This window comes from Acinonyx jubatus, chromosome E1 (assembly GCF_027475565.1).
Source record: "Acinonyx jubatus isolate Ajub_Pintada_27869175 chromosome E1, VMU_Ajub_asm_v1.0, whole genome shotgun sequence".
NCBI lineage: Eukaryota > Metazoa > Chordata > Mammalia > Carnivora > Felidae > Acinonyx > Acinonyx jubatus.
The window spans coordinates 53917068-53931663 of record NC_069397.1 but is presented as its reverse complement, the minus strand read 5'-3'; the positions used below and the strand labels follow the sequence as shown (position 1 = coordinate 53931663).

The 14596-nt window shown below is 56.3% G+C and overlaps 1 protein-coding gene across 7 annotated transcripts; it reads left to right on the top strand.

Annotated features, from left to right (window-relative positions):
* Window positions 1-2349: 2349 nt before the first annotated feature.
* FDXR (ferredoxin reductase) lies at window positions 2350-14232 on the top strand. 7 transcript variants are annotated; one of them, XM_027052608.2, is made up of 13 exons: window positions 2351-2545; window positions 3124-3242; window positions 3334-3405; window positions 9637-9732; window positions 9936-10058; window positions 10238-10351; window positions 10694-10795; window positions 11616-11723; window positions 11973-12057; window positions 12190-12389; window positions 12472-12643; window positions 13493-13663; window positions 13801-14081. In XM_027052608.2, the coding sequence occupies exons 1-13, from the start codon at window positions 2467-2469 to the stop codon at window positions 13929-13931; spliced, it is 1572 nt and encodes a 523-aa protein (XP_026908409.1). In that variant the 5' UTR covers window positions 2351-2466; the 3' UTR covers window positions 13932-14081. The 7 variants fall into 7 exon arrangements, with proteins under 7 accessions (XP_026908405.2, XP_026908409.1, XP_026908403.2 ...); XM_027052602.2 differs by lacking the exon at window positions 3124-3242 and having other exon boundaries at window positions 2351-2611; window positions 3308-3405; window positions 13493-13676; window positions 13801-14232; XM_027052603.2 differs by lacking the exon at window positions 3124-3242 and having other exon boundaries at window positions 2352-2545; window positions 3308-3405; window positions 13493-13676; window positions 13801-14232.
* Window positions 14233-14596: the final 364 nt, after the last annotated feature.

Genomic DNA, 14596 nt, shown 5'->3' with positions numbered 1-14596 from the left:
TCTCCGCATAAAAAAATGCCATGTCAGAAAAGGTCCCATTGCGGAGTCCTGGCCAATGATCAAAACCATCCTAATCTATAACCAGTGACTCATTGTTATTGACCTGGGCCTGAGTGGGAGCTGGGCAGTAGCTGAAGGCCCCGGTACGAGACCTGGCTGGACTACAGGTGCCTGGGAACAAGTCACTCGATTTCTTTGAGGCTCAATTTTCTGTTACTCTAAGGATGTGGGCTGGGAAAGCATGGGGCTTGGGAGGGAAGGGTGAAGTGAGTGAATGAAGCCCTCCCAGGACTGTACAGATACCTGAGGTCTAATTTACAGAATTATAGGGGAGGTGATTATATTGACAATGGTGATGAGAGTTAACATTTTCAGAACTTATGGCCAACAATTTTACCTCCGCCACCTAGTTTCAGTCTTTACAAGACATTTTTGCTATTTTTTCCTTCATATGGTGAAGACAAGTCTTGGAAAAATTAAATTTCTCTATATTATATCGCTAGTAAGTGTTAGGAGAAGGATTCAAGCCTAGTGGTCTGATTCCAGAATCCACGCTCTCGACCACCAGACATACTGTTTCTGGGTGGGGAGTCCTGTAGGACTTTCAGAGATGTCTGATCCTGACTGTCCTTCTCTTCCTCCCCATGAAAGGATAACACATAGTTTGATCACTAAGACAAACTCTTCAGGAGCATTTGCACATGCCAGGCACTATACAGAGCTCTGGGGATATAAAAGTGAATGAGATTGAGCCCCAACCTCATGGAGCTTACCATCTAGTGCAGGAATTGACATACATTCTGTAAAGGGCCAGATAGTAAGCATTTTGGGCTTTGTGGACCATGTGGCCTCAGTCACAACTACTCAAAGCACTTCGTGCCATCAAAGTGTGAAAACAGCCACAGAGAATATATAAAGAAATGAGCATGACTGTGTTCCAATAAAACTTTTTTTGAACTTTATGTAATTTTCACATGCCACAAAATATTGTTTGCAATTCTCTTAACCATTTAAGAATGTAAAAACCATCAGCTTGGGCAGGATTTGGCCTGCAAGCCATAGTTTGCCTCCTCCTGGTCCAGTGGGACAGGCACAAAATACAATTACTTTTTAAAAAGCAGAACAGTCATTCACTTCTCAATAGGAAGGAGGGGAAGTGACAAGGAGAGGCACATGTCCTATTTCTTGAACTGGATGGTGCTTATATGGTTACATCTTGTGGTTTCATCAAACAGTACACTTATGATTGACGCACTTTTATGTTTGTTATACTTCAATAAAAAAAGACAATTTAAAAAACAGTAAGGCAGTGTAATAAGTAACGATGAGCTAAAGTAGAGTCTTGGGCAGGGCGGGGTGGGGGGGGGGGGCGGTGGGCAAGAAGGGACCTTAACCCAGCTCGGGAGAAGATGCATCACGGAAGGCTTCTCCAACGAAGTGTCTGACAAAGAGGGACCTTGGGGAAAAAGGAAGCTGAAGCTGGCATTAGGTTTATTGGGTCAGATTTGACCAGGGATTCTGTCTTTTAAATACATATTTTGGTCACCGTGGATTTTTGGCATTAATTTTGATCTTTCAAAACGTTGCATGAAAATACTACTTATCTTGATTACTGGGGCTTTTGGCGCTCCCTTCAATTCTGCACCCAAGGCCAGTGCCTTAGCAGCCTCACCCTTACTTCCAGTGCTGCTGGGCAAGGGTGGGAGATCTGCCCTGTCCTTAGAACCGAGGCCGCTTCTCCCGTTTCTTTACCTACGTAAAGGGGAGGGGGGGGGGTGAGACGGGATTGGATCTCCAAAGTTTAAAATGCTCCCTAGCCCGACCTGGACAGCATCTGGCCAGGGTCACGCCTGTAGAACGCCCAGAAAGCCCCGAAGGCTCCGGCAGAAGCCCTTTTTTTCCAGACTTCCGGACTCCGTGGTTATTACGCAATGGACAGGGAGGCGCCCTTGGAACTCGACTCGTGATTGGTTGGGAAGAAACCAGACGCAGGGAGGGAGGGTTCGCTTTGAAAAGGGAAGGGCCCGTGCGTCATCAGAGAGCGACGAGAGTCTCTGAATGGGAGGGGCTAAGTAAAGTAAGCCCCTTCCTAATTGGCTCCCTCCTTCAGGCGGGATTGGAACAGCGATGGCGATTCGCTCTCCTCCAACCCTAGCATCTAGACGATTGGAGGGAGGGTAAAGGTTGGGGAGAAATTTATTAAGTCACGACAGTTCGGACGTCCTGGGGGCGGGCCCTCAGCGATAGAGGGTGGATCCGAGGGCGGACTTCTCCTTTGGGGCGGGATTCTTTCGGGCGGGGGGAGTGTGGCCTCCACACTGCGCTCTCCCAAAGCGAGGGAGGCGGGACTTGGGGGCGGGGCTAGGGAGGGGCGGGGCCGAAGCCCGAGAGCAGCGAGGATTCCCCAGCGCCGAGCGCGGGGCCATCTCCGGGGTCGGGTCCGCTGGCTGGTTGGTCTTTCCAGCCATGGCTCCGCGTTGCTGGCGCTGGTGGCACTGGTCGGCGTGGCGTCGGACCCGGCCGCCTCTCCCCGGGAGCACCCCGAGTAGGAGCAGGGCACCTGTAGGGCCGGATGGCTGCGCGGGGAGGCCTGCGAGCGCCAAGTGTGGGGGTCGGCGGAGCTGGGGCAGGGCTGGAGAGGGGTGAGAGGGGACCAGGGGCGAGACCGGAGAGGTCATCTCATGCGGACGAGATTGGCGTGGTGTACGGGGGCAGGCGGGGGCCTGTGCGGTGAGATGTTAGTCCACAGAAGTGAGAAGGGGAGACTGTGAGGTGCACAGGTGTGAGAAGAGGTGAATGAGGGTTCTATGAAGGTCTGTGGGCCGAGAGGGAAGTCCGAAGTAAAACAGGGGTCTATAGGAATGACAGGGGTCTATATGGACAATATAGTATTCTGTGGAGAGAGAGTGGGTAGAAGAGGCACAGTTGGGCATGGCGGGGGGGTCCACGCCAGCAAGACTGGGATATGGAGCCGGTTGGAAGGATGTGGTATTCTAGCTGGCTGGGTGGGGAACCTTGCAAGAAAAATGAAGTGCTGTGCCGGCAGCTTCAGGGGTGATGGGGAGTGTTGAGTAGGCATAATACATTCATGGGTGAAACGTAGGGCTCTGGATGAAGACACAGACTTTGAAGGTTCAGATGAAGTAAGAGATCCTGCAAACGCCAAGGCTTTGAGGAAAAAGAGGAGGAGAGTGCAATTGGGGGTGAAGCTTGGGAAGCTGCATCTTCTGACACTGTTGTTGGTTTGGGAAGTGGGGAGGGGGTGTTGATCTGACCTCCCACCCATTTCCCATTCCCTCCCACAAAGGCTTCCAGCAGTGGTTCTCCACCCAGGAGCAGCCCCCCCAGATCTGTGTGGTGGGCAGTGGCCCAGCTGGTTTCTATACCGCCCAACACCTTCTAAAGGTAAGCCATGCCTTCCTGGTTCCCTCTCCCATGATTCACCTGCTGCTCCAATCCTGAGGGCAAGTACCACCCCTGTGAGTTTTAAAAGCACTCCTGGATCCCTGATGGGAAAGGGTCTCCCAGTCCATCTAGACTGGACACTTCCTATATGCTTTGTCACCTCCATCTGGGGCTCCCCAGTCTAGGTCCTCAACTACGGGAGAAGTGTGTTTGCCTCATAGGCAGCGGTCAGTGGCAGATGGTCTGAGATGCCTCTTTGGCCAAACCCGTCAGGGATTGTGTAGACCTACAGGATAACTGTATCCTGCCCCTCATCTTCCCTTCTTTCTTTCTCTCCTCTGTCCTCAACGTCCTATGTCTTCAGGCTACCCCCTCTTCTCAGAGTTTTCTGATAGGTGCTTCGTCATGCTCCAGCCCTCCCCATGCTATGTTTTTCTTTCAGGCTGCCCTCCACCCCCCCCCCCCCCATTCCACCTATCCCAAGGCCAGAGTCTCAAGGCTTACAGTGTTGGCCTTGCTGGGCAGGGCCCCAAGGCTGCTGGTTACCCTTGAGGCTTGGGCAGATATTGGTGGGAGGGGGGAGGGATGGAGACCTAGGCTAAGACATGAGACAGTGGCCTTACTTTGGAGGGACTTGGGGTGTCTATGGAGAGACAGGAGGAAGCATGAATATATTATTATACACACATACATGCAGAAACTTAAAAGGTAGGATGACCAATCTTCCTAGTTTGCCTAGGACATGGAGTTTTAAAACCTGGGGGATTGGGGCACCTGAGCAGCTCAGTTGGTTAAGCGTCCAACTTCGGCTCAGGTCGTGATCTCATGGTTTGTGGGTTCGAGCCCCGCATCGGGCTCTGTGCTGACAGCTCAGAGCCTGGAGCCTGCTTTGGATTCTGTGTCTCCCTCTCTCTTTCTGCCCCTCCCCCACTCACACTCTGTCCCTCTCTCAAAAATAAACATTAAAAAATTTTTTAAATGGGGGGCGGTCTTGGGGAGGACCAGCGTGAGTTGGACACCCTGCTGAAAAGTGACCAAGCAACACAGGGGAGAGAGCTAGTTACTGTGATGTGAACAGCATGAGCTAAGTGAGGTGCAGTCAGTCAGAAAGTGTTTCCTGGAGAAGGTGCATTTCAGCTTCATTGAAGGAGGCCACGGGCTTTGGGGAGGACCTGCTGCGTGTGGAGGGGTCATGCATGGGCAAACCGCCCTGTGGTAGAACAGCCCTGGACCCTGGGATGGAGACCGGGGATCCCACAGGGTCAGGGGAGACCGGGAGGGTTTTGCGTAAGGGGCACTTGCTAGCTGAGCCTGAAATCTGGGGAGCAAAATTGGGCCTTCCAGGCAGGCTTCTCAGTGCCCCCAGTGTGAGCAGGGGCTCTGACCTGCACCCTTGCACACGCTTTCCTTTTAAGAGGTGCTGGGGGATGGACACAGAGCCAGTTACAAGCCAGTCCTTGCCCACTGGGTGTTCCAAGCTACTGGGTGTGCTCCCCAGACAGGAACACAGTGCAACATGTCAGGGGCAGTGGCACTTAGCCAAGCCAGGTACCGTACAGCATCTCATCTCCCCATGACAACCTCTGAAGCAGGTGTCCTGACTCTCACTTCACAGGTCAGGACACTGAGGCTGAGTGACACTGCCCAGAGTCCCCCCGGACGGGGAAGGTGCTAGGCTCTCAATGCAGGCAGGCAGATGGCAGGGCTGCTCTTTTTTTTTTTTTTTTTTAATTAAAAACCTGTATTTATTTTTATTTTTTATTTAAAAAAATTTTTTTTAACATTTATTTATTATTGAGAGACAGAGAGACACAGAGCATGAGCATGGGAGGGGCCGAGAGATGGAGAGGCACAGAATCTGAAGCAGGCTCCAGGCTCTGAGCCATCAGCACAGAGCCCGACGCGGGGCTTGAACTCACAAACCGCGAGATCATGACCTGAGCCGAAGTCTGACGCTTAACCGACTGAGCCACCCAGGTGCCCCAATTTTTTATTTTTTTTAAGTTCATTTTTATTTATTTTTGAGAGAGAGAGAACAAGCGAGGGAGGGGCAGAGAGAGAGGGAGACGGAATCCCAAGCAGGCTCTGCACTGTCAGCATGGAGCCCGATGTGGGGCTTGAACTGCCAAACTGTGAGATCATGACCTGAGTGGAATTCAAGAGTCAGATTTCCTGACTCTTGAGGTGAGCCACCTGCGCCCCCACCCCCCACCCCTCAAATGTATTTTAATCGAAGCATAGTTGATACACAATGCTGCATTAGTTTCAGGCATTCAACATAGTGATTCTCCCCCACCCAGTGTGTATGTTACGCTGTTATGTTTCCCCCTAGGGTAGCTACCATCTGTCACCGTGCCCGGCTTTCACAGCACCGTTGACTGTGTTGCCTGTGCTGTACGTTTCATCCCTATGACTTATTCATTAGATAACTGGAAACCTATGCCTCCCACTCCCCTTCACCCATTTTACCCATCCCTCCACCCTCTCCTCTCTGGCAACCATGAGCTTATTCTGCGTATTTATGGGTCAGAGCTGCTCTTAGGTACCACGCTAGGCTGTTCACTCAATAGTCCTTTATTGGACACTGACACGTTCCAGGCACAGACTCAACAGTAGGAACATAGGTGTGAGCAGGACAGACATGAGCCCTACGCTCAAGGACATACCAGTCTAATGTAGGAGGGTTGTGGAGTGGAGAGGAAGAGAGTTTACAGTTTCTAAGCCTCTGATAGTGTAAGAAACTGGGGGTGGAGGGCGTGGTGTACAAAGAGCTGCACCCAACTCAGCCTGGAGGAGGAGGTGTCCAAAGTGCTGTCTGAAGGACAGAAGGAGCTGCCAGGTGGGCAAGGGGTAGGTGGCAGGCAAGAGAGGCCCAGGTGCAGAGAGCCCCATGGGCAAGGCCCGGAGGGTGGAGAGAGTGTCCCTTTGGGGACAGGTGAGTTTGGGAAGGCAGGCTTGTGTGTTAAGCGTGGAGAGCTGATGAGCCCAGAGCCAGGGCGCCTCGGAAGGCTCCGGCCGGGCCTGCAGGCAGGCAGTTTCTCATGGTGCTGTCCACTCACCTCCCCCTCCTTCCATCAGTCCCACGGGATAGGTATTTCCATGCACATTTCTGGGCCTACCTCACACCTGATCAAACTGGGGCTGGGGCCTAGGAATCAACAATTTAATTAAAAAAAACTTTTTTTATGTTTATCTATTTTTGAGAGAGAGAGAGAGAGAAAGAGAGACAGCAAAAGTGGGGGAAGTTGCAGAGAAAGAGAGGGAGACACAGAATTCGAAGCAGGCTCCAGGCTCTGAGCTGCCAGCACAGAGCCTGATGTGGGGCTCGAACCCATGAGCTGTGAGACCACATCCTAAGCAGAAGTCAGTTGCTTAACCAACTGAGCCACCCAGGTGCCCCAGTAATCAACAATTTTAAACAGACTCCCCCCCCCCCCCCCAGGGGATTCAGAAGCCCACTGCTCTAAGTAGGTTGACTTCACTGAAAAGTTTTAGGCAAGCAGCCCATTTTGGACAGGAAAGTCTCTCTGCCTGTAGGGTAGACAGCGGAGCGGGGAGGCAGGACTAGGTGGCCAGGAGAGCAATGGAGAGCTGCGGATGTGGCAGCGGGCACAGGAGGGGAGGATGACTGACCGACTGGGCAAGGTTGAGGGGAGCCGGGGAGGAGCCCCAGGTTCTAGCTTGGGCTCTGGGTGGATGGGATGGGAGGGAACAGAGGAGCAGAAGGGGAGAGTTTGGGGGGAATGGGGAGTTGACTTCCATCTGGATGGGTTTGAGGTGTCTGCAGTGTCATCCAGGGGGTCAGGTTTGGAGGGGACAGTCCGGGCAGGGGAGAGAGTGGAACAGCAGCAGGTCCATGGGAATCTGAGGTCACAGGAGGGAGTGGCTGCAGCTTCCCCAGGGAATGTGTGTCTGGGAGAGGGGAGGGGTCCCACATTGGAAGAACCTCAGAGAATGTTTTCATTGGGGGCAGGGGCAGAAGAGAAGAAGCCTGAGAAAGAACAGCCAGAGGGGGAGGGGGGAGCTGAGTTAGAGAAGAGAGAGTTCTCTGAAGACAAGGTCGGCCATGAGAGATCTCAGTAAACACACCAGCAGGTCTAGCACTGGGGAGCTGGCCTTGGACTTGCATGAGGTGGTGTGACCAGGAGGGAAGGCTCCATAGCAGGAAAGAAGGATGAAAGATGAAAAGCCAGGTTGTGCATGATACGGACTGCCAGGCTGAGCAGTTTGCACTCTGTCCCTTGGTGGTGGGCAGGCAGGGCAGGTTTGTGGGCAAGGCGATTGCATGCAGCAGTAACGGTAAAAGGCAGCTTTGTTTTTCTTAATGTTTATTCATTTATTTTTGAGAGAGAGAGGGAGAGCACAAGTGGAGGAGGGGCAGAGAGAGAGAAGGAGACACAGAATCAAAGCAGCCTCCAGGCTCTTGAACTCTCAGCACAGAGCCCGACGCGGGGCTTGAACCCACAGAACTGTGAGATCCTGACCTGAGCCAAAGTCGGACATTTAACTGGCTGAGCCACCCAGGTGCTCCTCAAAGGGTGGCTTTTTGATTGAACGCTCACAGGGGTCAACTGCGGGGCTAAGGGCTTCGGGTCTCGCTCATTTGATCACAAGCATCACCCAGAAGAGCTGTTCTGTTGTAGGAGAAGTTAAGAAACTTCGCTGTGGGACAGAGCCAGACCGCGGAGGGGCTGGGGTTGGTCCCTGCGGAGTGGAGACAGCATCAGTGGGGCGTGAGGGAGGTGGTTCGGGCACTGCCTGTGGCTGGCCTGGATGGGGACAGTAGGAGGCACATGTAGCCACACACTGTAGACAAAGTCCTCAGACACTTAGACCGAGCGGACGTGCAGGGCTGACCTCTGCCAGCGAAACAGCAGCAGCAGCAGCAGCAAACGGCACGTGGTCTCTATTTCATGTTCGCCAGGTAGAAACACGCAAGAATGTTAAAGCGTGGGAGGAAGACACGAGGAGCCTCCAGACATAGACCAAACACACATCTGGTGTTTACGTGAAAGCATGCAGGGAAGCCGTGCGGTATCAAGGACTGTTAAGCAATTACAGTGGGTCTGTTCCCTAACTGGCTCCTGGGCGATCACGGGGCTCTGTTCTCATAGTGCTATCGCACTCGACAGCCTTGAGACCCGAACATCGCTGACGTTTCAGCAATTACACCATTCACTTTCCCGGGGCCTTACAGTTCTCCAGAAATAACTCCCCCGGCACGTTCGGACAGGTGGGTGGTGGGGAGCCTGGACTTGGGCACAGGCAGTGGGTGGAGGGCAAGAGGGGATTTGGACAAAGGTGAGGAGGTGAGTGTGAGCCTTTGTAGGGGTGAGGGCGACTGGCAGGCAGGAGCTCATTTGGCTGGAGTCCCATTGAATCGGGAGCATCACAGCAAGAGCCTCGGATGGGGGTGCCCCAAGGCAGGGCAGTGTCATCCGTGGGAGCCCCAACCTCTTGACTCCAAACCCGCTGTGGCCCAGCATCTCTCACGGTCCTGACCTGGATGCTTCCCAACACCCCCGAGAGGGGGCTGTTATCTGTCCCAGTTTGCAGAGGAAGAATCTGACACCCAGGCAGATCTCAGGACTGGCCAGGGCCGTGTGACTGGTCGGTGGCAGAGCCAGACCCGACTTGTCTGCCCAACCGCAACCCTTTGCTTTCCCCGTGGCCCCTGTAGGTGCTCCAGAGGGCAGGCCACGTGGGACCACCGTATAAGTGAGCTCGTTTTTTCTAAGACCGAGAGTGAGCCACTTCGATCTCCTTCTCCCTTCCACATCCCTCCCTCCCATGTCTTGTGGACCCCTTTTCCAACAGGATGATTGTGGAGGCTAGAGCTAAGGCGGCTCTCAAGTTCAAAGCGTAGTTCTCAGCTCATCAGACTGGCTGAGCATTTCTAGAAGTATGGGAGGGTTCAAAGGCAGGGCTGCGTGTCATGCCTGAGCCAAGTGGGTGATGAAGCTCCCCGGCCGCAACTCCAGTGGCGGGAGAGCTGCCTCCTTCCTCCCCTCGTGATGGGCTGGCAGTCCCGAGGGCTGACCTCGGCTGCCCGTGCCACCATGCTGCCCCAGTCCTCTTGTCCGGGTCTCCAGGCTGCTGGGGAGTTGGGGGCCCCTCTTTCACCTTGTGTCCGCCCCCCGCTGAGCTGGGCTCTCCTGCCCCATCGGGGATGGGAGGAGCCTTAGGGCCCAGCCTCTCCCTCAGCCCCACCGACTGTCGCCCTCTCCCCAGCACCACCCCCAGGCCCACGTGGACATCTACGAGAAGCAGCTTGTGCCCTTCGGCCTGGTGCGCTTTGGCGTGGCGCCCGACCACCCCGAGGTGAAGGTGGGTCTCTCTGGGCCCGAGGAGGGGGTTTGGAGACGGGTTAAGGTGAGGAGGGAAAGGGGGCTCCCTGGCTGCATGGAATGACCCCGGGTGCTCTATGTCACACGGGTTCCCGCCTGGGGACATTGTGAGGCGAGGGTGGCTCAGGCATGGTTCCTGAAGTGCCCGGCTCCTAACCCCTTCCCCTCTGGGGCCTGTTGCAGAATGTCATCAACACCTTTACCCAGACGGCTCGCTCGGCCCGATGTGCCTTCCGTGGCAATGTGGTGGTGGGCAGGGACGTGGCTGTGCCGGAGCTCCGGGCGGCCTACCACGCTGTGGTGCTGGTGAGTGCCCACGGGTGGGGGGCAGGGTGGGCAGGGGATTGGGGCAGGGCGGCCGCTGGCCGAGGGATGGAAGGTGGTAGGGGTGAGGCCCAAGCCACTGGGCAGGGGAGCTGGGAGGAGGGCTACCAGGGTCTGCCTGGCCCCTTAGCTGGTGCCAAGCACTCTGGGTCTTTCCTCAGAGCTATGGGGCAGAGGACCATCGGGCCCTGGAAATTCCTGGTGAGGAGCTGCCTGGGGTGTTCTCGGCCCGGGCCTTTGTGGGCTGGTACAACGGGCTTCCTGAGAACCGGGAGGTGAGTTTGGGGAGCACTCCTGCTACTTCTTCCTCCCCACCCCTCAGCCAGCTCTTGGGTGCCGCAGCTGGGGGGTGAGGGAGCCGCTGTCCAAAACTGGGAGGTCCCCAGTGAGATGAGATGTGAAGCATCAGGCTGCCTGAGGGGGGAGGTCAGCCAGGGAAGGCCTCTGGGAGAAGGCGGGGCTGGGTAGGAGAGGAGGGGCTTCCTCTGAGGCTCAGGTGGGGTGGACTTTCTGAGCGTAGGGAAGCCTGGGGGCTCGACTGGGGATTGGGCATGAGCTGAGATGAGACTGACCGGGGCCAAAGCTAGGGGAGCCCTACCCGGACCTCTCCCTACTAGCTGGCACCAGACCTGAGCTGTGACACAGCCGTGATTCTGGGGCAAGGGAATGTGGCTCTGGATGTGGCCCGGATCCTGCTGACCCCACCTGAGCACCTGGAGGTGAGTGGGTAGGTCAGGGGCTGGAGGCGGGGTGGGGGGGGGTGTGGGGAGGCTGGGGACACACTGAGGAGAGGGTGCCACTGCCTGCAGGGTTCAGGCCTCATCCTCCAAACTGAGCTCAGTGCCTCTGTTTCCCTATGGTGCCAGGCAGAAGCCTTCCGAAAGGCAGCCCGTGAGCTTTGCCTCATACTGTTTCCGCTTTGCTTTCTGCACTCTAGCTACGTGGGCCCTAAAAAACAAACAAACAAACAAACAAACAAACAAACAAACACCTATTCAGTGTGTACATCACTCCCCCTGCCAGTTAACCTGTGTTCATCTTTTAGTTCTTGGCTCAGCTGTCCCTTCCTCCAGGAAGCCCTCCAGTACTGCCTTAATAGGTCTGTTTCCCTATAATACCCTCTCATAGACTTGTCTACTTCTGTTTCAAGGCACGTTACCGCCATGACAATTTTATACTTATTAGTGAACATTTGGTAAGTGTCACTCTCTCTTACCAAATCAGAAGCTCTGTGAGGGCCAGCACCGTGTCTCTTTTGCTTACCACTGACACCCCACCCCCATGCCCCTTGCCTAGTGCCTGGCCCAAGCAAAACACTGAGTGGACACTTGTTGAACGAAAGAGCAGGAAGGAGCCTGGCTGGCTACTGGTTGGAGCCGTTTGCAGAATTGGAGGCAGTGCTCCATCTGGCCACCAGGTGGGGCAGTGGTGCCGTTTCAGGCTGCGGAGCTGCTCCCCACTGAGGGTAGGGAAACAGCCAATGAAAAGGCCCCTTGCCTGGTCAGTGCCCGATGACTTTAAGCCCTCCTTTTGTGCCAGAAAACGGACATCACAGAGGCTGCCCTGGGGGTACTGAGGCAGAGTCGGGTGAAGACGGTGTGGATAGTGGGCCGACGCGGACCCCTGCAAGTAGCCTTCACCATTAAGGTGCCGGGGCCAGCGGGAGAGGGGTCAGGGTCCCAAACAGATGGTCTGCCCTTGGGAGGTGTGGCAGGACTGAGCCCCCGAGAATGGCTCCTGCCTACGGTGGAAGAGGGGGAGCCCGGCAGGGCCCTGGGGCCTAGTGCCTTCTGTGGTGGCGGGTGGGGTGTCTCCCCTGCGGTCTGGTCTCTGGGGTGGGCTCCAGAGTGGACAGTGCTCTGGGCCTGAACTCCTCCCCCACCTCCCATCCCCAAGGAGCTTCGGGAGATGATTCAGTTACCAGGAACCCGGCCCATTTTGGATCCTGCGGATTTCTTGGGCCTTCGGGACAGAATCAAGGGTGAGGGGCCCTGACCTGGCCCCCCAGCTCTCTAGGGAGGGGATGGTCTAGGTCAGACAGGGCTCGGGGGAGAGCACTGGGGGCAAGGGCTGTAACCCAGGGCCAGGCCTGAGATGTTCTCATTGCTGACAGAGGTCCCCCGCCCGAGGAAGAGGCTCACAGAACTGCTGCTTCGAACAGCCACGGAGAAGCCAGGGACAGAGGACGCTGCCCGCCAGGCACCGGCCTCCCGCGCCTGGGGCCTCCGCTTTCTCCGAAGCCCCCAGCAGGTGCTGCCATCACCAGACGGGCGACGGGCGGCAGGCATTCGCCTGGCAGTCACCAGACTGGAGGCAAGTCTCATGTTACTCAAAGATACCCGTCTTCTCAAGTCTCCCCACCCCAGCCCGGTGTTGCCCACGCTCTCCTCAACAGGGTGTCGGTGAGGCTGCCCGGGCAGTGCCCACTGGAGACACGGAAGACCTCCCTTGTGGGCTGGTGCTGAGCAGCGTTGGGTATAAGAGCCGTCCCATCGACCCCAGTGTGCCCTTTGACCCCAAGCTTGGGGTCATCCCCAATATGGAAGGCCGGGTTGTAGATGTGCCAGGTGAGAGGATGCTGAAATCTGGGCACGAAATCATGGTGGGGGATGGAGAGGCTGGCGTCACCTGGGGCCGTTCATTCATTCATTCGGCCAGTGACATGCACTAAGAAACCGCTCTGAGCCAGGACGCTGTTCCGGGATGCTGTCCTGGGACCCAGCCACCCTCCTCCTGGCTCTAGCTAGGAGGGAGGTTCTCAGTCTAGCCGACATGCCCACATATGCCTGGTGATCTAGTCGGTCACTTGACTGAGGTGTGCTTTGGGCTAGGCCCCTGTGCTCGGTGCTGGGACTAGAGAGGAAACCACAGCCCCTGTCCTAAAGGAGCCTCCAGTCTGATTAAATACCCATTCATTCATTCTGCTAGCATTTTTGTTTTAATTTGTTTTACATTTATTTATTTTTGATGGAGAGAGAGCATAAGCGGGGGAGGGGCAGAGAGAGAGGGAGACACAGAACCTGAAGCAGGGTCCAGGCTCCGAGCTGTCAGCACAGAGCCCAACGTGGGGCTTGAACCCACGAACTGCGAGATCATGACCTGAGCTGAAGTCAGACGCTCAACCGACTGAGGCACCCAGGCGCCCCATTCTGCTAGTATTTAGAAGGGCCTGCTAAGACTGGAGGCGGGCCAAGACCCATCTCCTACCCTCAGGGAGCTCCTCGTCGACAGGGAGATTGAGATGGAAGGGGTGGTGTGATATGAACAGGTTGAGAAGAGTCCAAGGCCGCAGGCCAGCGCGGGTATGCTTGGGGTGTGCACGCGTGTGTATGCACAGGTGTGTGCCCTGGGGGCTTAGACTTGCCAGAAGTATCCAGCTACCTGTCCTTTCCTGACCCTTTGTTATCCCCTGCCAGGCCTCTACTGCAGTGGCTGGGTGAAGCGGGGGCCCACAGGCGTCATCGCCACCACCATGACTGACAGCTTCCTCACCGGCCAGATGCTGTTGCAGGACCTGAAGGCTGGGCTGCTGCCACCGGGTCCCAGGCCTGGCTATGCAGCCATCGAGGCCCTGCTCAGCAGCCGAGGTCTGGGCCCCATGTGAGCTCTTGGGAGGTGTGGTGGGCAGCCCTGGGCCTTTCCGCTGCTTGGGAAGGGTGCTCTGGGCTGGAGGTGGGGCTGGAGGAGGAGGTGGAGGCAGTGACTTCTCTTCCCTGTGCCTCAGGGGTCCGGCCTGTCTCTTTCTCGGACTGGGAGAAGCTGGATGCCGAGGAAGTATCCCGGGGCAAGGGTGCTGGGAAGCCCCGGGAGAAGCTGCTGGATCCTCAGGAGATGCTGGGGCTGCTGGGGCGCTGAGTCTAGATCCCAGCCTGGCAGGGACGGAAGGCATGCTGTGCAGGGGAGAGGGGCCTGGGTCAGCCAGAGGGACTCTGCGCCACAGCTGTGTCGCCTGCCTGCCCTGGCACGGGGCCTTGGCCGCCTCTTTTCCAGGGCCCTCTGCGTGCTTTCCCCTGGCGAAAGGTCACCCTCGCCAGAGATAACTTTAGGGGTGGGTGGAAGTGCAGGCTGACTTTCCTCCCTCCCAGCTCTTTCCCGCCGGACCGTGGAGGGTCACCAGGTCAGGAATGTACTGGAAATAAAACAGCTGTGACGGAGGGCCAGTGGTTGGTGTGCAGCTTCTTTTGGGGCCCGGGGTCACCTTCCAGCCACGGCTCCCCGCCTGTCACCAGGTGGCGCTGCAGAGCCAGCTCCCTGCTCTGGGGACTCTTGGGGGCCAGGGTGTTTGGCAGTCAGGCCTGGAACCCACTGTCCCTCTCGCGGCTTGGCTCTGCTGCTGCAGCCTGCCTGCCTTCTGCTCACACCTCAGGCACCCTGGGACCCCATCGTGCCTGCTCCGCGGGTCCCTCGGGCCAGTTCCCTTTCTGGTTAGCCCCCCGTAGAACCAAAACAAGAAGAGAAAAAGTGGGAGCGAGGAGTCAGGCAGCAGCTCGCCTCAGGCCCGCCTTGTGGCCCAGATGGTC